Below are 22830 nucleotides of genomic sequence, written 5' to 3'. Positions count from 1 at the left end.
AATAAATTCAATTTAATAAAAAATATAAACGAATGAAATTAGAACGTTTTTACAATATGTTTTGCATCCGTTTAGCAAATTTATATAAGGAATTATTTAAAAGATTTTTAACCTTAATATTTAAATTAGGCCAGTAAATTTCCACAACACGACCTCTAAAAATAACAATAACGTCACAAAAACAGCACAGTTCACAGAAACATGCTTTACTCCATAAATATAATAAAACATGTTATAGATATGATGTAGGGCCGTTAACAGTAGCATTTAAATTAATCAGATAACAACAACAACAACAACAGGATCAATTTTGTTGATAAACCACCGTTCATACAGTGATTGTAACCCACAATGCATTAAATCAATAAAATAAAACAGTAAACACATAATAAATAAACAGTGTAGGCTCTTGACCTTCATTTTAAACGTATTTAGGTTTACACACACACAAACACACATAAATATATATATAATGTAGAATGACACTGAATGATATTTAAACTTGTCAGGCAAATATGTCTTATTTATAATCCTGTAGGATGTCAATATTGTAAATTGTTATTCAAGGATTTTGACATCTAAACTTGTGAAGTGTATTTGTGCCATTAATCTTATTTCTCTGTGTGAACTCTGGAGTTTTACACACGTTTTATCAGTAACGGTGCATTCAGGGATTGCGGAGCTGAAATTTCCGAGCTCCGAGCGGGTCCGTGAAGCGGAGTAAAACTTGGTCAACAAGCCGCCTGAGAGCCGCTCAGCCTGGGACGAGTTCCTCAGTTCGGTCCGCGGATTATCGCTCCATCGTTACACAACTCGGTACAGACGGTCAGAAACCGGTCGGTGCTGTCGCCTGCTGGGTGTCGGCGGCTCCGGGCTGAGAGCGGAGAGTTTAACCGAGTCAGAGGTGAGTCTGTCGGCTCAGACACCGAGAGCACATTTCCATGTGGGCAGATTAACAGCGCGTCTAACAAAAGACCCGCTCTGCCGCCCGCTGCCGCCGCCAACCGAACCTCAGACCCCCGCTGGGCTCAGCCCGGAGCTCCGGGTTCACTTCGTGGCTCACTTTCAGGTGTTTGGCCGGAGTTGTGCTGTGATATTCGGTGTTTGTGACTCGGTTTCCCTCCTCTTTTTTCAAAGTGCGGCCGGTGAAGCGGAGCTCCGAGATGCCGCTTCTCCACAGAAAAGCCTTCATCCGGCAGAAGCCGCCGGCGGACCTGCGGCCGGACGAGGAGGTGTTCCTCTGCAAGATCACCCACGAAATCTTCCGGACCTACGAGTGAGTATCCGCCGGCTCACCAAGCTCACCTGTGGGCTGCTGTGCCGGACCTGAGTGACAGTTGGTCGGCTGGCAAACTTCCAGACAAGATAAACAAAAGCCAAGTTGACCCGGAGTGAAAATAGGAACTTGTTTCGGTCCGAACCGAGCTGAAAGTCGGGTAAAAGCGGCTGGGAGGCGGGTTAGAGCAGGTAGCAGGTGTCGGGACCGGACCACCCGGGTCAGGGCAGGTGTAACGGAGGCTAAGTTAGCCAGCTAACCGAGCTAAAGCGGGTTAGCGGCTGTTAGCCCGGGTAGCTAACGCAAGCTGTCAGCGGCGGTTAGCTCGGCTAGTTTAGCCGTTAGCTCGTCGGGCCCGCTGGAGGAGCCGAGCCGGTCCGGACCGTTAAACCGGGACAGTTAAAGGGCACTTCCACCGGGTTTAACGGCTCCGGGCACCGGGGGCGGAGTTCTGGCTCCAGAAACTCAGTAAAACCTGAATTTTCTCACTCAGGCAGCTTCTGTTTGGCTTCTGCCTTCAAATGGAGTCAAACATTGGTCCTGAAGTCGGAGCCAGAGCCTCAGAACCTCAGAACCAAACTACAGACTGTGTGAAAACGTTGTTTTGCTGTTTGTGCTGTTAGAACTCCTCATCTTGGTTCAGGTTGGACCCTGAGCAGTCGGTTGGTGGTTCTACAGTTAAACCTCAACATTATTCATCACAAGCTGAGACCCACCAGGTAGAGCAGAAGTGAGAATCTCTGGAACATCACATGAATCCTACATGTTGTAGAATCCTATCATCTCTTAATAACTGTTGTTTCTGAGGTGAGCAGCGGCGTGTATCCGGTTATAAACAATCAAACACTTTATGAAGGCGACATGTCAAACTCAGGCCCAAAGTAGGAACTCAATAAAACAAAAGTGAATCTAGCTGTGATCCGTGAAACTAAACTGAGTCCAGCTGTGGTTTCCAGTCAGTCCAACAGCATGAACGTGGTTCTACAACGAGCTGAGAACAGCAGAACCTTCTCAGTTCTGGACCTATGGACTGTGTCTATCAATGTCTGCATCATGGCTCCACATGGAGAAGACCTGATCAGAGGAGGAGAAACATCTGACTGAGAGACTGGAAGAAGATGGAAAAGGATCCAGGAACTAAAACCCAGTGCGGCCCAGTGTGAGCAGTAACCAGGAGGTCCAGAAGGAGCCATAGCAGCACTGATCAGGGCTGCAGTGGTCGTCCTCCTACAATGACTCCACGGACAGTCAACTACTGTCACTATGGAGCTGTGAACACCAGACAAAGGCAGCTGCTTCAGACTTGGCACAGGGCTTATCAGTGGAGACCAGAGTTAGTGTGAAGCTCACACAGTGTGAAAGACAGTTTATAAGAACAACTAAAGCTCCTCGCTTGCTCTTTAGCTCAGAACATCTAGATGAAAGTTTGCTAAAGAACCCGAACAGAAGCCTGATGGATGCTGGAGAACATTCTCTGGTCAGATGAAGATCAATGTGTTGGGCTCAGATGGAGTCCAGATGTTTGGTGTGAACCTGACCAGGACCACCACAGTGGATGCATGGTCCTGACAGTGAAGCACGGAGGTTGGCAGCATCATGATATGGGGCTGCATGAGGGCAGAAGGTGTTGATGACGTTTATAGATGCATCGTAAATGTGTGACAGTAAACGAGAAAGTAAAACCACGACCTGGACGGTCTGTGTCCGGGCTAGAGTCCAACAGAACATCTTTGGGGTGTTTTAAGAGAAACCTCTTGTAAAGAGCATCAGTCAGTAACTAACGGTGGACGGACTTTTGTTGCATTGAGTTCCTGCTGTGAGGCTTTAAAACTGTTTTCACTTATTGTTCAACTTAGCCTGACTTCTGTGAGGTGATGGAGTTCAGAGGGGGTTAATTCACCTCCATAGTGAATATAAATCTGACCAACAGGTTTCTTTTAGCTGGAAATGACCTAAACAAGTGACACCAGACAGTCAGATGTTGCCTTAGAGATGTTAATGATTATTTTTAACTATTTCTTGTTTATTCTACATTTTTGTTGTTCAGAGTTATTTATGTTCTTCAAAACTTGGCAGATTTAAAAAAAAAAAAAAAGAATGCAGCTTGTATATCATTTCAGATGGTCCTGGTAGTTTCTATCTGGTGCTTAGAATCAGTTTATTGCCAAGTAGGTTTTCACTTCCCAGTAATTTGTTGTGGTGTTTTGGGGCTTTACAGTAAATGCTGACAAGTGGAGAAATGGCAAAAAAAGGATTTTAACATTTTGTAAAGAAGGCAAGTGTAGCAAATGTAGAGAATGTATGTAATAAAAGTGTATAGAAATATTTACACTTTGCAGAATTGGGCAAATTATTCTCTTGGTGTCAACAACCATCAGTAGAGCTGCAAGATGATTAGTTTGAGCTGTGACACTGAGATGTGAAGGAAACCAAATGAACTCGGTCGGGCACCAACACAAACAATCAAACTCTCACAGTTCTCATTTATAACATCATAAAATCACAGTTTGTTGACCTGCAGGGTCCTCATGTGCTCAGCTCAGGAGAGGAATACTGACGAGGAAGATCTGGCTGCAAAAATCAAAGTTCTGTTGGTTGTATAAAAAGAAAAGTCGATGTCGACCAATAACAGCTTCTCTCTCAGCAGCACGAGGAAACGATTAGTGAAACCATTTAAAGCTCTGCAGCACGATTTGTCCGAGTCACACCAGATAAGAAAGGATCCAAACAAGCAGCTTTATTAAAACACCTGTATTGTTATTTATCTGTACCTCCCGTACAAATCATTCTAAAGTGATTTATTCTTTCCAAGTAGAAATATTCAGGTCAGGGCGCCACAATAGCTCACCTGGTTGAGTGGGCGACCCATGAACAGGGGCTGTAGTTCCCCAATGCTGCGTTCGTGAGTTTGACTCCCGCTCACGACAGTTTGCTGCAGGGTCTCTCCCCATTCTTCTCACCCCTTTCCTCTCTCACTCTCTCACTATCCTGACTAATAAAGGCAAAAACGCCAGAAAATAATCTTTAAAAAAAAAAGAAAAGAAATATTCAGGTCATCTGGGGAATAGTGCCGGTTTTTCTTCATACTGCAGCAAAACTAAATGTCACATATCAGTTTGTAAAAATGTCCTCCAGCCTTGATTCTGTCTGTCAGACTGAAAACAAACACTAACCTTCCTCCTCCTCCTCAGTGAGTTCTTTGAGAGGACCATCCTGTGCAACAGTTTGGTGTGGAGCTGTGCTCTGACGGGTCGAGCGGGCCTCACCTACCTGGAGGCGGTGGACAGCGAGCGGCGGGCGAAGCAGAGCCTGCAGAGCTTCCCTCAGAGCCTGGTGGCGCCGCTGCTCCACCTTGCTGCTCTGAGCCGCCGCTGCCGCCTCACCGAGCTCTGCGAGGACGTCTACGCCTTCGTCAAGGACCGCTACTTCCCTGGAGAGACGGTGGACGTCAGCGGGCGCAATGGAGCCAGGTGCTGCGCCGGCCGCCATCTTTGTCTGTGGTTACCATAGAAACCAGTTCTCTTTGTACACTGCTGCATCCACAGCAGCTGATGACCTGTAACAGTTGTTGGTTTATTCACATCAGCGAGCAGCAGGTGGAGTGATGTCATATCTCTCTCTCTCTCTCTCTCTCTGTCAGGTATGTTTGTGAGATCCTGCAAGTGCACTCGCCTCAGTCCAGCGCTAACGGAGCACCGGCCGCTAACGGCCACGCCAAGCCAACCGACGGTGACACCATCGTCATCAGTGACAGCGATGACGAGGCCAACGCCTTCCAGAGTCCAACGCCACAAATCAACGGGTCAGTAGGTTAGAGGGTCCTCATCAGGTGTTTCTGCCCCCGAGTCTGATCTCAGTCATCAATATCCAGTATCTGCAGATACCAAGTTCCATCGGAATGCATGTTCCTGATAATACACACTTCAAGTACATTAAAGTTCTTAAACTCAATTCAGTGTAAACACTTGATGACGGAGGAGCTCTGCAACGCATAGAGAAAAAACTGCATCACCATGTTCTGTAATGTTCTGTAGGTGGAACCTTGTTCTAAAGCTCCAGTAGAACCCTGTCTACATTAGAGTTAGAGGGTGGATTTAGGGTTAGAGTTTAGGATGTTCTGAGGCTCCAACAGATGGAGAAAATCTGTATTCTCTACATGATGTACCATAGACCAGCTGTAGTACCTGGTTGTTCCACCAGGTGGAGCCTCTTCCTGTTTAATCCCGTAGAGACCAGAGGAGGCGTCACTCAGACTACAGCTCATGGTGGCAGCAGAGATTATTGTGGGAGTTTAGCAGCAACGGGACCATGACAGAGACTCTGAGGAGGTTCATGACCTCCAACCAGAACTCAAGTATTTAAGACAAACTGGGACCAACTAAGACAGAGTTTGTATCTGTAACAGAGCCGCCTTTGTGGCCCAAATCACCCGAACCACAACATCAGGGCAAATGACAGCTGTGCTGAATTAGTGTTGTCAGTTATGGATTGATAACACTGCTGGTCAAAGTTATTCCAAGTTTGTGTTCCGTCACTTATTGTGTTCTGCCGTTACTACACTTGTGTGACAACAGATGTAAACAAAGGATTGGGCTCAGGTTAGTGGGGATACCAGTCAATTAAAAAAACGTATTGATCCACCCTGATCGTAGAGATCACATCGATAGATTTCTGTTTGAGGTGAAGGGAAAGTCACACAGTGGGATAAAAGAACAGGATGTAAATTATTAAACTGAAGAACAAGAACTTGGTTTAGAACAAGAGTGTTGTTCAACGTGATGTCATCTGAGGTGATATAAACTCAGCTCTGTGTGTCGTCATGTTTCAGCAGGAAGAAGAAGAAGCCTCTGAGCCCGTCAGTGTTTAAATACACAGTGAGGATGATGAAGGACCAGCACAGCGAACCGTTCACTGTCAAAGCCAACCAGATCAGGTGAGCAGCTTCACCTGTCTGACCTCATGCAAACATTCCTGCTGATTCAGAAACACCAGACGTACCTCCCGCCTGACTGGAGCTGAAACTGTTCATCATTAAACCCTCTGAACCCAAAACCCTCTGGCAGGTGTGTTCAGAAAAATCTCCAAAATGAAACAACATTTTCTGTAAACTTTAAAAATGAAAAGACTCTTTGGGAAGTTTTCAACTTTCCCACAGTCCTTGAACTACTCAGGAGAATTTACCACATCTAACCTTAAACTGTGACAAATGATCAAAGTCGCTTTATTCTACGTGTCTCATTTCAAATTCTCAAAAACACGCTGTTGCACCAGATTGTGTAAAAACTGAACCCTAGAACGTCTGCCCTGATTCTCTGTGACTGATTCAGCTGGGACCAGTAAACACATTCAGTGTTCAGGTGTTTCCACAAAGCAGGTGGAACGTTTACGTCTCCGGTGCCTGACAGACCTGAACAGCCTGAGCTGATGTTTACATTCAGTCCTTAAGTTGTTGTTTCAATGATGAACTTTGTGTTTCTCAGTCGTAGGAAGACGATTCTGTCCAGAGAGAGACTGAAGCTGCTCTTCAAGCAGCACTGTGAGCCTCATGGCGGGACCATCGTGGTTAAGGTGAGAACAGCATCCTGTCCTGTGTCGTACCTGCCGTACAGGTGAGTCACACCAGCTCACCTTCATGTCGTCTCCTTTGCCTCCTCCAGCCGTCCACAGTGATGAAGTACCGGCTGTCCGAACAGACCTTCTCTCAGTTCTTCCCTGATGAGCCGCCGCTGTTCCCCTTCAGTCCGCCCTCTAAAGGTGGAGGACGGGGCTCACCTGGACAGGTAGGTCCTTCACTGTGTGTCCGACAGAGGACATGAGTTTATAATCTGGGCTTTAAGAACAATTTCTGCTCCACCATCTCTGATTTGTCTGACATTTTCATACCATGAAATGTGAATATTTATTTCATGATAATTTGTGAACTTTTAGATGATTTATCAGGTAATTTCCAAGATAGAATAAAACTTTCTTTTTTTTTTTTGAGCATTTGAAATTTGAGGTTGTTTTTAACAACATAACTCAATAATTATTAAAGATTGATTGAATTTTCATTTGATTGATTTTTATTGATTCAGAACCTGCGATATTAGAGAAATAAATTCAATATTTCCTGATTTTGGATGATTTTAATTATGAAACCATATTAAAACTCCAGAACTCTAATCAGACTACCGTAATGTCTGGACTATGGAGGCACCTGAATAAAAGCCACACCCACTAACTTTTAACAGAAAACCAGGTGTGTACACATACAGGCTGCACTGGTCTCTAAGCTGTAGGTGTCCACGTTGGAACATGAGATATTTACACAGAAAGATGTTTTAACTTTTAATTAAATACGTAGCGGTAACGTACACAGATACGTACCATAGATGCTTTTTTCTGAACAGTTCCTGTAACACGGCTGGTTAAGGAAATAAAACTACAGCAGTCTACCAGGAAAAGTCACTGATCGTTATCTTCATCTTCCTCCTGCACTAAAACCACTAAAGTCGTCTTCTTCAGTGTCTTCAGGAGCTGAACAGCCTCAGAATCACTTCGTCACTTCCTCAGTCTCTCTGTCGTTGTCGCTCACAGCGTCACTTTGGTCTCGAGGTGAATTCATAAAAATCCATAAATTAGCCGCAGCGTTCAAAGCGTGTGAAGAAAGTAGCAGCTTATAGTCCAGACATTACGGCATCTGCCAATATTTTAGTTTTGTGGTTCAAAGTATCAAACCTGCTCAATCAGTTACGAAAATTAAGCAAAAATAACTTCCTTTTCATTTTTTGTGACCAAGTATTTCATAATAAACGTCTCCTACATGTTTAGTTTTGTACCTGCAGCTACTTGTGGTCCAGAGAACATCACTAGTTCACTTCTGCTTTTTTAGTTTATTTGTTAAAAGGCTCAAAAATAGGATTTTTCATAATGCCTCCACTTTTTTTTTTATACATTTCAACTGACTCGTAATCAGAGAGTTTTTGATCTGTTTGTCCAACATTATGAATCACTGACATGTTTTATCTTCAATAGTTCCTCAGATGTTTTGTTCAAACAGCTGAAAAATTTCACTGTGAGATTTAAACCTGCTGAACGTTGATCGACGGGCGATTAAAAGCAAAAATCTCTCAAAGTATCTGATATATGAAGCTAAAACTTCACAAATGATTTAATGAATAACCAGATTTCATGATGTTAAAATAAAGAGACGGTTGAACAGAAATTGTTCTAAAAACATCGATTTGAGATGGACCAGCTCGTCTAAGTTTATCTTTAGTGTGCAGACATGATCCTGTGTGCAGGTTCATGAACCTTCTGCACCACTGCGGCCTTCTCTCTCACTCTGGAGGCTTCACGTTTAAACGTAATTTATGTTACCGTGTGCTGCAGAACTCGTCTTTCCAGATGCTGCTGCTGTCTGAGAGTCTTGGAACTTAAATACACCAACAGCCACCTGTGGAGCCGAAACTCTTCTCCTCAGGCTGAGGAGAAAAGCTCCTGCCGCCGTTTTCTGACCACTTTGAATGTTTCCAGGCGAGCTCGTCACTGCTGAAGGCGGCCGAGGAGAAGCTGAAGCTGCTGCACCAGAGGGAGGAGATGGCGATGGCGGCTCAGGACCGAGCTCGGCTCAAGAGGGAGAAGGAGGAGGCTCAGGAGGCCAAGAGAAGGGAGAGGGAGGACCGGGAGAAGCTGAAGGAGGAGCAGAGGAGGAGGTTCGAGGAGGAGAAGCAGAGGAGGAGGGAGGAGAAGGAGCGCCGGAAGCTGGAGAAGGAGAGGGTGAGTCGACGAGAACCTGAATCCTGCTAGAAGATGAAATCAGTCACGTTCAAGGCAACAGGGGACGAACCAAAGAGACACAACAGAATAAACACAACGACGAGACAAATCTGAATAAAAGTGGTGAAATAGTAAGAATTAAAGAGGTCAGTCAGAAAGAAGCCTGTGAATCTGATTTACAGGAACGAGAGAAGCTGAAGGAGGAGAAGAAGAAATACGCCGAACGGCTGAAGCTGTGGAACAAACCCAGAGAGGACATGGAGTGTGAAGACCTGAAGGTCAGTGAACGCACCACCACACAGCACATGTTCATTAGGAGAAATATCCTCGAAATCAGTCCGATGATATTAATGTTTATACAAAGTGTTTCACATTTTAAAAAAAAGAAAAAAAACACGACAGGATTCACGAATAATAGTAAAAACAAGCGATAAACGTTACGAGTCGGGGAACAGTTTACTGTAAAGAGACTGAAAAGAAGCAATTAAAGCAGCACGTCTGATACTGAACAGAAGTAAAGCCTCTTTTAGATTCAATCTAGTTTCTGTTCATGTGACTGTATCTGAACAGCTTCATGTCTGAATCCTCGTTCTTCTGTAAAAGTTGGACCACGTGACATTTCACCTTCAGCCCGGTAACGTTAGCAGACAAGAACAGAACTAGCTGTGAGACGACTACTTCCAGCTGTTCAGGAGTTTATTAAATACCTGCAGCATCAAACAGGATCCACCCGTAGACGACAGTAGAACCATCAGCAACACCCACTTTGAGTCCTGATCAGTTTTGGGTCGGACTGTTATCTCTCATATTTTCACTTTTTAGAAAGCAGAACCTCTGATCCAATAAAATCAAATAATAAATAGACAAAGTTTGTTGTTGATGTGCATCATTTTAAAAATGACAATGTGGTGTGTGTGTCGGTTCCACCAGGAGCTGCCCAGTCCGGTTCCAGTGAGAACCCGTCTCCCAGCCGAGCTCTTCGGAGACGCGCTAATGGTTCTGGAGTTCCTGCGGGCCTTTGGCGAGGCCTTCGACCTGAAGGACGAGTTCCCCGAGGGCATCTCTCTGGGTGAGAACGTTTATACAAATCTCCTGGACACTGTGGTTCTGTATGTGTTTCTGCTCCCTGATGCTGCGGTTCTGTTGCACTGATGGATATAGTACAGGTTCTGGAGGTTCTAGTTGAGATCCCAGAGCCTGTTGTTGTCTTTTAAGTTCAACAAATCCATAGAGGTGATCTGAGAGATTCTAACTCTAAGTGGGTTCTACAGACTCCCTGTGTTCTCACAAAGGTTCTAAGAGAGAGAGGTTCTTTTAGCTTAAATAGATCTTCTTTGGGTTCTTTTGCTTATATTATATAGTAATTCCAGAACATTTAGTTGGTTCTAATGCTGATGGCTGTAGACGTCGGAGAGGTTTTATTGTTTAAAACAGGACTTAGAAGGTGTTCTGGAGGTTCGCTTGGTTCTAACAAGAGATGGTTCTGATAGATATGGTGTTGGATCTGACTGATGGTTTTCAAAGGTTCTCAGACTTCAGTGTGTCTTAATATTTGTTTTATTTTGAGGTTCTGAGAGGTGATTATCTCCTCTGTGCTGGTTCTGAAAGAGGTTCTCTCCCTGCATAGGTTTTACAGGTTCTGACAGATGTTTCCTTTTCATCAAGTTCTGGAGGTTCTGACAGATGTTGTGTTGGTTCTAATAGATGTTCTTTCTCCACAGAGGTTCTGGAGGAGGCTCTGGTGGGTTCTGATCCTGAAGGTCCTCTGTGTGAGCTGCTGTTCTTCTTCCTGTCAGCCATCTTTCAGGCTCTGGACGAGGAGCAGGAGGAGTTGGCTAAAGAACAGGCTGAAGGTACCACACAGACACACACCAACATAACACAACCAGAACCTGCTGTTGGTTCTGTCATCAGTCTATGTTTCCTAAAGTAAGAACAAAACTCAGAACCAGGAGGTCTCACACAACGTTCTGTTATCTGGAAGCTGACCACACGGGGGCGCTGTGTTCAAACTGTACATGAACATGTTGCGTGTGTAATGTGTGTATAACATGTTGTGTATGTAATTCGTGTGTGTGCAGACCTGTCGGAGGCTCTGGACGATGATTCTGACCCGACCCGTTCGGCTCTGAGCGCCGTGGCCTCGCTGGCGGCGGCGTGGCCTCAGCTGCACCAGGGCTGCAGCCTGAAGCAGCTGGACCTGGACAGCTGCACGCTGTCGGAGATCCTTCGCCTGCACATCCTGGCGTCCGGCGCCGACTGTAACCATGGCAATGCCAAGCTGCGCTACCAGAAGCAGGGGGGGTTCACGCTGATGGACGACCCGTGCGTGGAGCTGCGGTTGGCCGAGCCAGTGCTGCTGAAGAGGCTGTCGTGCACGTCGGTGTATGACCTCACACCAGGTGAGCAGCCGACCAATCAGAGACCGTGATCAGATTCTGATGTTAGCGTTAGTGTTAGCATCACTCTGCTGCAGCTTCACCTGGATCAGCTGAACACCTGCAGCGCTGATCTACTGTAAACAAAAACACTCGCTAGCTGAGCAGCGCTAACGTTCCAAATAGGACTCAGAACACCTGTTTAGTCCTGAATACACCTTTATTGGGCCGATCCTGTTTTCAGTGACCGTACGTTTTCATTTTTATCAGCAGTTCTCAAACCACGAGAGCTAAAAGTCCAGTTCTAAAAGATTCAAATGGTCTAGTTCAGAGTTCAGTTATGAAACTCACACTGTTCACAAGTTCCAGTTTCACGGCTCCTGACTGCAACAGGGACGCCTCAGTGTGTGTTTATGGATGGAAGCTGAAGATCCTGCAAGCTCTGCTGTGTACTGATGGTATTGATCAGTATTGATTGTGTATTTATAGGGGAGAAGCTGAGGATCCTGCAGGCTCTGGTGGGGAAGCTGCTGACGTTGGCGTCCAGCAGAGATCTGATTGAAGACAGTGTGGAGGAACAAAGAGGCGCCAAACAGGAGCTGAGAGAGATCAGAGCTGAACAGCACCGCAGGGAGAGAGAGGAGGCTGCACACAGGTATGCAGGTGTACACACACATTATACAGGTGTACATGTACAGATATGCAGGTATACACACAGAGAGTTACACATAAGTACACACATGGTATTCACACTATGATAAACAACACACACAGTTATTAATTACTGTTTTAATTGTTGACTTTCAGGGTTCGTCTGCGTAAAGAGGAGAAGCTGAGGGAGCAGGAGCAGAGGATGAGGGAGAAGGAGGAGAAGCTGAAGGAGCAGGAGGAGAAGCTGAAGGAGGAGAAGGGAGGAGGCCAGACGAACGGGTAGGAACCGAGTGTCTCATGTGAAGCTAAATTCAACATGTGTGATTCACCACATCGTTGGCTTCACATGATGTTCTTTTCTGCTGCTCGTCCACGTCCGTGTTGTGTTTTATGATTAATTGATGAGGATTTTAGTTACATGCTGTTGATGTAAATCTTTCTTTTCATCGAGGTCTTTGGTCTGTTTGACAGTAAAACAGGTGCTAAAGTAGATTTAATGTGGTATTTACAATCCTCTATCTGCAGTGAAACTCCTGCAGAACATCAGGCTGAGGATGACGAGGGTCAGAACTCTTCATCCAGCGGCAAGAAGACGATTAAAGGTAATAATTTATTTAAAAATGTGAGTCCTGCAGGTTTCCTTTCTGCTTTTTAAACAACAAACCTGCACACTGTTGTTTCGCCAGTAAAAGCTGACTTCATGCTGCACATGTGGTCTGATATAAAATCTGTTTGTTGTTTCTCTTCCAGCTAAAGTGAACCAGAAAGAAAAACGGCAGCAAGAGACAACTTGTGACTCCAAACCCTCGTCCTGCCCTCCGACCAGCCTGACTGCAGAGGAGCTGGAGAACGAACAGGAGAAGGTCAGAACCAGACTCACTGCTGATTCTGTAGCTGTAGGTCTGTGTAGGCAGGTCGATATGCTCTCATCAGTCTGCTTCGATAAGGATGAAAGTTCTACATCAGCAGCCTTTTAGGATCAATCCAGCTTCTTCCTTAAATATCCGGACAAAATAAAATCCAAAACAATATTATCTAAAGTAGAAAAAGAGAATTTGTTCTTTAGGCCCAGAGAGTTCTGAGACAAATAAAAAACTCTTATTGTGAAGAAACTGAATGCTATTTTTACAGCTTAATAAATATTGTGTCTGTAGGAATCTGAAGGAGTCCTGGTTGGCTGGACCTGCTTTACTGTTAGAGCTAAACAGAATTGTGGTTCTGATGTTCTGGTTGGTCTCCGCAGGTTCGGGAGCTTCAAGAGAGGATCCAGAAGGCGGCAGCCTGCACCTGCCTGCTGCCTCTGGGCAGAGACCGGCTGTACCGCCGCTATTGGCTCCTCCCATCGGCCTCTGTGCTGTTTGTGGAGGACGACGGCTTCGGCCTGACAGAGGACATGCTGCAGCCGCGGCCCAAACCTGCTCAGGACGCCGCGACCAAGATGGAGGTGGTGGAGTTGAAGGAGGAGGCCACTGAAGGAAGGTGGGTCTCAGAGGTGACGGTTTATAACGAGGCTGAAGCAGGTAAAGAGGTGAAAGAGCTTTCTAATCATTTCTAACCCTGACAGTGTCGGCTCAAGCCCCGCCCCCCTCCACACCTGCGGCCCACCTGTCGACCGTCCCAACCAGTGGTCGTTCTACAGCTCAGTGGAGGAAGTGGATCAGCTGATCGAAGCTCTGAACCCGCGAGGTCACAGAGAAAGTGGCCTGAAGGAGGCGCTGCTGCAGGAGAGAGACAGACTGCAACAGCTGCTGCAGACCTGCGACACCAGCAAGTACAGGCACACAGGTAAGAACACAGGTAAACACCCAGAAAAAGGTAAACACACAGGTAAAAAAAACAGGTGAATACACAGGTAAGCACACAGGTTAAAAAAAAAAAAAAAGATGTAAATAAAAAGGCAAATTCGAGTAAATGTACATAGACAGTAGAATATACAGGTAAATATGCAGGTAAATACACATTTAACAGAGATAAATAAACAGGTAAAAACACAGGTGAATACACAGGTAAACCTGTAGGTAAATAAACCTAAACATGCAGGTTATAGAAGTATAAACACAAGTAAACAGAAGTAAAAAACAGAAAATCACACAGATTGACAGGTAAATTAACAGGCAGAGGTAAAAACACAGATTACCAGAAGTCAGTACAGGTGAATGCTCAGGTAATGTACCGGTGATTTTTTTATCTAATAATCAGGTCAACACATATGAAAATAAACAGATAAATACACAGTAATTTATGGTTAAATATGCAGGTGACACACACAGGTAATCTGCTGTACTCCAACAATTACTGATACCACACAGGTAAAGTACCTGTGATATGATGACCTTTGACACACCTGTAAACACACCTGTCCTGTTGGTCCAGATGACCCGGAGTCGTCCCAATCTGTCCCAGAATGCACTGCTGCAGCCGAGTCTGTGATGGAGCGGAGGCTGAGGGACCTGTTGCTGGACATTGAGGACCGCATCCACCAGGGAACTCTGGGAACTCTGAAGGTGTGTACACCTGCTGATGGCTGCAGACGACAGAACCAGCAGGTATCCTCAGACTCACCTGTGTGACTCTGTTGGTGTTCAGGTGATGGACCGACAGGTGTGGCGCTCAGCGCTGGAAGCAGGAAACTACGAGCTGCTGAGTTCTGACGGTGCAGGGATGAACGGACGAGAGGAGGCCATGGAGGTGGACTCCGCCCACCTGAGAGCCAGAGACAGGTACGCAGACAGGTAGACGTGAGACTCGGTCACATGGTGCAGTTTGTCCAATCACAGCACTGACGTGATGACAGTGAATGCATCACAGTTCATATGAGGGTTTTCAGCCTTTCTGAGCTCAGACCTCACTGCTCCTGTGTGTTGTCGTGTTTGTTTACGTGTGCGTTGTTTGAATGTGTGTTTTGTGTTCCAGGCTGCAGGAGCTGAAGTCCAACTCGGCAACCGGCGGGACCAGCGGCAGCGGCACTCCTCAGGCCATCAGCAGCTCCGTACGAATCCTGGCTCAGGCCCTCACTCACATCGAGCAAGGCATCGAGAGACGCTTCCTCAAAGCTCCGCTGGGTGAGTCTGTGCAGGCCTGGAAAGGTCTGGAACAGCCTGTAAGGGTCTGGAAGAATCCAGGACCGTGTTCAGGATCTGAACAAGTGACACATCAAAGGTTAAAGAAAAGTTTTAGCAAGATGTTGGCAAAGTTTGACTGAGCATCTAAAACTACAGGCATCAAAGATACAGGTGTACTAAACAGTTTTTATTGTAATTACTGTAAATAGTGACACCTGTCTGATAACCTGCAGGTGACGATGACTCAAAGAAGGACCAGAAGGTGAAGAAGAACAAGAAGAAAGACGAGGACCAGGCCAGTGATGGTAGGACTTGTGATAAATCCTCCAGACAGCAGAGTTTAACTAAAGATCACTGTTGTGTTCAACAGACTTCTTTCATGATTCCTCCATCAGTGGAACCATATTTTGAGTTAATCTCAGTATCAGAAGAGTCAGTTAAATTTCTATTCAGCTGATGAAGATGACTTCAGACTCTGCTTGTTTGTGTGTCTGTCAGATGGCAGCGACAGCGGTCGGGTGGTGAAGACGGTGTTGGAGCGATGGAGGGATTCTCTGCAGTCGTGTTCCAGCCTCTCTCAGGTCAGAAAAACACTATCTTCTTGTTTATAATCCAAATTCTGAAGGATCTGCTCTCATTGGCTGTTGGAGGTGTTGCTCGTTGGTGGATTAGGCGTCGAGAACCCGTTCCAAAGTTCTGGTCCTGAAAGAATTATTAAGAAAGTTTAGATGTGGATTGTTCTGATCAGTATTAATGAAATTTCACTCATGCTACCTGTGAAATAAAAACTACAGTAAATACAATTTCAGAAACATGCAGCTGTAGTCGGTGTCGTTACAGTTCTGGATGTCTGTGTCATGTTAACTCTCTTACCTGTGTGCACCTTTTGGATGTCTGCAGGTGTTTGTCCACCTGTCCAGTCTGGAGCGAAGCGTCCTCTGGTCTCGCTCCATCCTCAACGCTCGCTGCCGCATCTGCAGACGCAAAGGAGACGCCGACAATATGCTGCTGTGTGACAACTGTGACCGAGGACACCACACCCATTGTCTGAGGCCCCGCCTTAAGGTAAACAGGCCACACCCACTGTCTGAGGCCCCGCCTTAAGGTAAACAGGCTACACCTACTGCCTGAGGCCCCACTTTAGTTCTTAATTAGCTGGTTGTTTTAATTGCATACTGCTGATCTCACTTGGTTTACTCTTCACTTTCTTACATAAACTGGTTTCTAGTTCTAATTGTAAAACTAACCGAACTAATAACCAGCAGCTCCTGAAACAAAGCGCATCACTAGTGGCAGTCTTTTATTGTGAAGCAGCTTTAGGAAGTGTCTGTATTAGCAGCATGCTAACGCTAAACACACACCTTTTCTCGGTGTCTCAGTCGGTTCCAGAGGGAGACTGGTTCTGTCCAGACTGTCGACCCAAACAGAGATCCAGCCGCGTCCCGTCCCGTCAGCGCTCCTCCATCGACGAGGAGGAGGAGGAGGAGGAAGAGGAGGAGGACGATGACCAGGAAGAGGAGGAGGAGGAGTCTGAGGAGGAAGAGGAGGAGTCTGAAGAGGAAGTGGAGTCAGAGGAGGAGGAGGAAGAAGTTGTTGTGAGGTGAGTGTGGTAATACTTCGGCTCGGTCCGTCAGCGTTGTGATCAGTCTGAAACATAACTTCTCTGTATCTCAGCAGCGCCAAGAAGAGCCAGGCTCCGCCCCCTAAAGGCAAGAGCCAGCAGGCCACGCCCAAAAGTCAACAGGCCACGCCCAAGAACAGTAACGCCTCATCTGGGAAAAACTCATCAGCCTCCAAGTGAGTATCTGCTGCAATCCTGATCACAGTTTAATGTCCCAGTTTAAACTCCTCCTGATCCCAGTTTACTGACTCCGTCTAATTGCAGGTCCTCAGGGAAAAAGGCCACGCCCCCTACATCAAAGACCAACACAGCGTCTGGTGGTAAAGCTCCGCCCCGCTCTGGGAGTCGGAACAGCGCCCGTCTGAGCCAAGAGATCCTGGCACCGAACAGCCACACCAAAACCTCACCTGGTCAGAGCGAATCCCGCAAGAGATCTCCGACAGGTAAACAACCAATCAGCAAACACCTGCACACAGGTAAACAGCCAATCAGAAAGCAGTAAACAGCCAATCAGAAAGCAGTAAACAACCAATCCTCAATTAGCCTCATAAACAAATTAAAAAAACGATAAATACAAAAACAGAAAGCAGCTAATTACTGATGAATTAGTTGTCTGAGGGGCGAGCTATGAAGCCAGTTCAACAGATTCAGGCTTTCTCTGTGTAAGTCGGCTCGACATAAACTAAAGCTCCAGTCGGAGATCACAGGTCTCACGAAGGTGGTTCAACTTTCTCTGTCAACTCAGGCTTTCTGCTTCAGACTCTGTTCACATGCAAGGAGGCGTTTAACCATAGACTGTATAAAAGATGGACGTAGCAACCGGCCCTGAAAAATGAAGCCAACCCGGAAGTGTCAAAAACCTGCAATATCACTACGTCCGCTAATCCTGGCTCCAAAAAGCCCTGGCTCCCATAGACGTGAATTGGAAAAGAAGTGATCACAGATCACCAAATACTGCATTCCTGCAGCTCAGGATTGTTTTCTTATTAGTTTTCATGGTCAAATCCAGAGATCAGGTGGCCAATCTGAAAATAAATCAATACTGAATTTTTTAAAAATCGTCAAAACTTTGCGGGGCAAGGGGCGTGGCTGCCTTGATTGACAGTCGGCAGCAACGATGCAGATGAAGCTCGCTTCGTCTGCCTCTCAATCCGTCTGACCAATCGCTGCTCCTATGGCTCCGCCCCCCTCCCACGATTTTTGCGTCACTGGCTCCAAAAATCCAAGATATCAACCAGGAAGTAGCAAAATCCTGGCTTCATTTTCCAGTGCAGAAACCAACGGGTGGTCACAGTAGCTACGACCATCTTTTATACAGTCTATGCGTTTAACGCGTCTTAAATAACAGTGAGGAAACGATCTGGTTAGAGGGAGACACTCTTTCAGTCGATTTAAATCTGAAACTCTGAACATAACCTGCTCTTGATCAGGTTAGCTCCACAGCATCAGTTACCATGGAGATCTAGCTCCACAGCATCAGTTACCATGGAGATCTAGCTCCACGGCATTGGTTACCATGGAGATGTAGCAGGTAAAAAGAGAGCCACCTTCGTGACGCTGAAAACTCTGACTTAGGCTCGACATACCTGATAACCCACTAATCGGGCTTCTAGTTCAGCCCTCTGATCAACCAATCAGTAGCCAGTAAACATGTGCAACAGGTAAACACCGACTCAGCGGTCAGAGAGGAACCAATCAGAACTGTTTACCTGTCAGGTTCAGGTAAACGACACGTGTCACAGTCAGTAAAAGGTGAACATGGAGGTCCAGGCAGGTTCATGTGGACTGAAGTGAAACCAGGTGGTTCTGATCCTGTGAGGTAAACCTGCTCCTCTGCTGCTCCTCCCCCAGACGCTGCTCCGCCTCCGAAACCCGTCCGACCCGTCCTCCCACCGTCCTCCTCCTCGTCCTCGGCCTCCTCGTCCAGCCGGCGCTCCTCTGGGAGGAACCACGGCGTCCATGAGCTGTCGGCCTGCGAACAGCTGACCGTGGAGCTGGTCAGACACGAAGACAGCTGGCCGTTCATGAAGCTGGTGTCCAGGACGCAGGTATGAAGATCCACTGATGCGTTTAAAATGATCAGAAATAAGCTCCACCCACACTGACACACAGGAAGGACAGAGAGACTCAGCTGGATGTAAAACATGTTGATGAGCCGCCAGATGAGTCTGAGTCGGGATTGAACTGAGCTTCAGTCAGACTTGTAGCTGCTGCTGCGTGTCTCCTTCTACGGGACACAATAACTCACCTGTCTGTGTTCACCTGTGCAGGTTCCCGACTACTATGACATCATCAAGAAGCCGATCGCTCTGAGCACCATCAGAGAGAAAGTCAACAACTGTGAATACCAGACAGCAGGTGAGACAGACGAGGATTTAATCAGTTAGATCAGATCTGGTTCAGTCCATCAGCGCTGAACACGTCCGTTTATAAATGAAACTACATCCAAGAGGAATCTGAAAGGAGTTCCCTGCTAAACAGAGGTCTCTACTAAACTGCTTTGAGACGTAGCCGTGGGTGTGAAGCTAATCCTGAATGTTCCTCTGCAGGCGAGTTCATCTCAGACGTGGAGCTCATGTTCTCCAACTGCCTCCAGTACAACCCCCGGCACACCAACGAGGCCAAGGCCGGCCACCGTCTTCAGGAGTTCTTCCACTCCGAGCTCAGCAGGCTCGGCCTATCAGAGCGCGGCTCCACCCCGCCCGCCAAGCGCTCCCGGCACTGAACCAAACGCACCGCCGTGACCTCACTGCCGTCCACGCCGCCGCACTCTGATTGGTCCAGAGGGCAGGAGGAGGGGCCGGAGCAGCATTTAAAACTAGTTGGAGCTGATTTCGGTTAAAACTCACCTCAGACGTTCTGCGCTGTGGCTCCGCCCCCTCTCGCCTGCTCACCTGGCCGGAGCAGAGCTGCGGGCCGACGGAGGCGTGGATGGACGGCGGACACGTAGCAGACACATTCCTGTGGTGCTGTAGGACAGTAGAGACAGTAGAGTCCCAGCTGAGGTTCCCTTTAACCAGAGAAGCAAAAACCACTAAAGAACTTGAGCTTTGCACTGACATCAGGCCGCTAACGCTCGCTCAGGGACCCGGTTTGATTTGAATCTTCTTTTGTAATGGTGCAGCTGGTTTTTCCTGAAGCGGAGCAGCTGCTCAACGAACGGAAACCTGAGGAAAGTGATTCCGTTTACACACATTTGAGTTTAAAGATTTCATTTTGCTGTTTGAAAAATAAAAACCTGCCACTGTGAGAGAGAAAAAAAACAGGAGACTCTCGGGAATCTCAGGTTAAAGGTTCTGGTGCTTTCAGCTGCATCTCATGGCCTTCTTCAGGACATTTACAACCGTGGTCACATGACAACACGTGGACCAAAATAGGGCTGCAACTAAAGGTTCACGTTTAATTAATCTGCTGATCGTTTTCTGGATTAATCCATTAACTGTTTGGTGTCACGAATGTCAGAAAACGGTGGAAAGATGTTGAGTTTACTGCCAGAAAGGAGGGAAACCAGAAACTATTCATACTAACAAGAATAGGTCACGACGTTTGTTGATCAGTTTAAAAGTGGACAATCGATTATCCAGAGTTCTCACTCACCTGTGATCACATGACCACCTTACCTGCTCAGAGACTCTTTGTTTTGCGGTCGAAAGCTCAGGTTGCATTTCAGTAAGTAGACCTTTGATTTAGGACGTCGCAGCACCAACCTGCAGACTGGATTTATTTACATTTATGTTCTGATTTGAGGTCGTTTTGTTTTGAAGGTTATTAAATTTTTAAGGTCCAGTTAAAAAGATGTCTGTTTGGTTTTCAGTCCAGAGTCCAGTTTGTAAAGTGAGTTCAGTTTGAGTTGAACATTTAGTTTTGGCACCAAAAAAAGAAAAAACATCGACAAGGTTTTCGTTAAAAATTCAGGTGAAGTTCATCAACTCCATTCAGACCTTGTTGTTTCAGCTTTTGTTACATTTTCAAACACCAAAACTAAAAAATGAATTTTGAAATTGTAAATACTTTCCAGTGGAAACAAGTTTCAGTTGGATTTAGTGAGTTATTTCTGTTTTGGCTTCCACAGACTTCTGTAGTTTAATCTCCAGGTTTCATCAGTGTGTGGCTCCTCCCCCAAATTATCTGACCACGCCTCTAAACGCACAGGCCCCGCCCACTGTAGCCACGACTCCGCCTCCATGTCGAAAATTAAAATATATATTTTACCCAAAGAAAAGAGGACACTGGAGGACGTTTAATCAGATTGTTGATCTTCAGGAGGCGATCGGTTCCGTTGTGACAGAAACTTCTAGATCTCAGGACACAAAATCCATCAAAGTGTGAGTTCACCTGGAAGAAACTGTTTGTTTCCTGGAGAAACACCTGAGCGTAAAGGAATAGTTCAACAGTTTATTATGTGGAGTCAGGCTGTCGGTTAGCCTCCAGAAATCCACTTAAATATTTTGAGAAAAACACAGTTCAGAACTCCATTCACACTTTGTCTGTTTTTAGGCGTTCTTCAGCGTATTTTAGTAGTAACTTGCTCACTGTTGAAGTCCCAACTCGGTCAAATCTGAACTCACTATTAAATCTGTGTTTTCAGATTTAACGTCATTTAAAGTTCCTGAGAATAGAAATCTCTGGTGTGCTTTAGAACGAACCTCCAGGATTCCACTTCAGAGAAAACTACAGTTCAGAACTCCATTGAGATTCTGTCTATTTTTATGTTTCCCTCAGTGTCACAGTGATTTAGTTCTAGTTGTCGGTGCATCTTTGATACGCTGCAGACACGAGCTGCTTTAAAAACAACATCTGAACAAAAATTAAAATAAAAACTGAGCCTTGTCTCAGATTAAAATCTGTAAAATGACTCTTGGGTTTGGATTAAAATCAGAGGAGGTGACTCTAAACCTGCCTCCAGACGGTAAACGTTGAACTGTCCCTTTAAGAACCTGAGCTGTGAGGCCTCTGTGGATTTGTAGTTTTGTATTTTTTGACTACTGCGACTTTTCCTGCTTTAGTTTGTTTTGTTCTTCCTCTCTGATGACGATGGTGTTTGTGTGTCGGATGCAGGTGAGCTGTAGACACTACACTCCCCCCTGCCTCCCCTGCCTCCCCCTCTGCTGTGTATTTATTTAGTTCAAGTCTCTGCGTTGTCTTTATTTATGACGCTAGCTGCCGCCTCTGACGCTGTTTGTTGTTCTAATGTAAAAATAAATTGACTTTTTATAAGCGACTGGAGCCTCTTGATCTTCACACACTTTGTTTTTTTGTTCACAATGTTTGGATTTAACGACGTCATTGTGAGTTTTCATCTCATAATTTACACTTTTTGAGTGAAATGTTTTAATTTCTCAGCGTAGATTGGTCATTTTTACTTAATTATTTTAACCCTTTGCTTTTTATCTCATAAATTTGACCTTTCTTTTTAAAAAATAAATTACAAATCTAGAATTTTATGTCACATTTTTTATTTTTAATCTTATTGCTTTTAATTTCATATTTTTTGATATTGTAGCTGAAATGATCACTTTCAGGTGTCTTAATTTGAACAAACACACCTGTTGTCTGGTGTTAAAGAACCAACGCAGCCGTCTAAAAACACTCGATAACAAGTAAAGCTTTAAAAAGGTGCTAAAGTAGAAGTTAAAATAGAAAAAAGTCAGTTTTAGCGGATGTTATTTGGTGTGACTTTGTTTTACTGAAGCAGCATTTTTGTATTTTATAAGTTCCAAACTCCATATTTTTCTTTTTTTTACTTTTATCCCCAGTTTTACATCACAGGTCTTACTGATCACTTATATGTTTTAATTTGGACTTTTCTTATAATTTATTTGTATCTCCTAATTTCAGATCATAAATGGAGACTTTTTATCTCATCGCTGTGGATTTTTATCCCAATGTCATATTAAAACTGAAAACTATTATTGTTTAGCAAATGTCATTCATTCATTCATAATATTTTACGTTTTATGTCAAACTTATTAACAAAAAAGTAAAACCAAAACATCACTTTTATGACTTTGCTAAAATGTTGACTTTTTACTTCTAAAAGTTTTAATCTAAAACTTTTTTTTTTCATAAATGTTTATAAAAGAA

At 45.3% G+C, this 22830-nt stretch overlaps 1 protein-coding gene across 1 annotated transcript; it reads left to right on the top strand.

Annotated features, from left to right (window-relative positions):
* Window positions 1–773: 773 nt before the first annotated feature.
* baz1a (bromodomain adjacent to zinc finger domain, 1A) lies at window positions 774–21967 on the top strand. The gene is made up of 30 exons (XM_008277110.1): window positions 774–904; window positions 1138–1276; window positions 4468–4746; window positions 4917–5078; window positions 6105–6209; window positions 6757–6844; window positions 6934–7056; window positions 8792–9034; window positions 9217–9312; window positions 9965–10103; window positions 10756–10887; window positions 11116–11436; window positions 11902–12067; window positions 12220–12342; window positions 12589–12665; window positions 12814–12926; window positions 13307–13542; window positions 13628–13848; window positions 14437–14567; window positions 14650–14783; window positions 14977–15125; window positions 15359–15430; window positions 15624–15706; window positions 16026–16190; window positions 16505–16725; window positions 16800–16922; window positions 17011–17189; window positions 18598–18794; window positions 19017–19104; window positions 19296–21967. Exons 2-30 carry the CDS (start codon window positions 1164–1166, stop codon window positions 19469–19471), a joined length of 4455 nt encoding a protein of 1484 aa, XP_008275332.1. The 5' UTR covers window positions 774–904; window positions 1138–1163; the 3' UTR covers window positions 19472–21967.
* The last annotated feature ends 863 nt before the right edge of the window (window positions 21968–22830 follow it).

This window comes from Stegastes partitus, unplaced genomic scaffold (assembly GCF_000690725.1).
Source record: "Stegastes partitus isolate 25-593 unplaced genomic scaffold, Stegastes_partitus-1.0.2 Scaffold89, whole genome shotgun sequence".
In the NCBI taxonomy this organism is placed as follows: Eukaryota; Metazoa; Chordata; class Actinopteri; family Pomacentridae; genus Stegastes; species Stegastes partitus.
The sequence above is the reverse complement of the archived record's forward strand: the minus strand, read 5'-3'. Positions and strand labels throughout refer to the sequence as shown.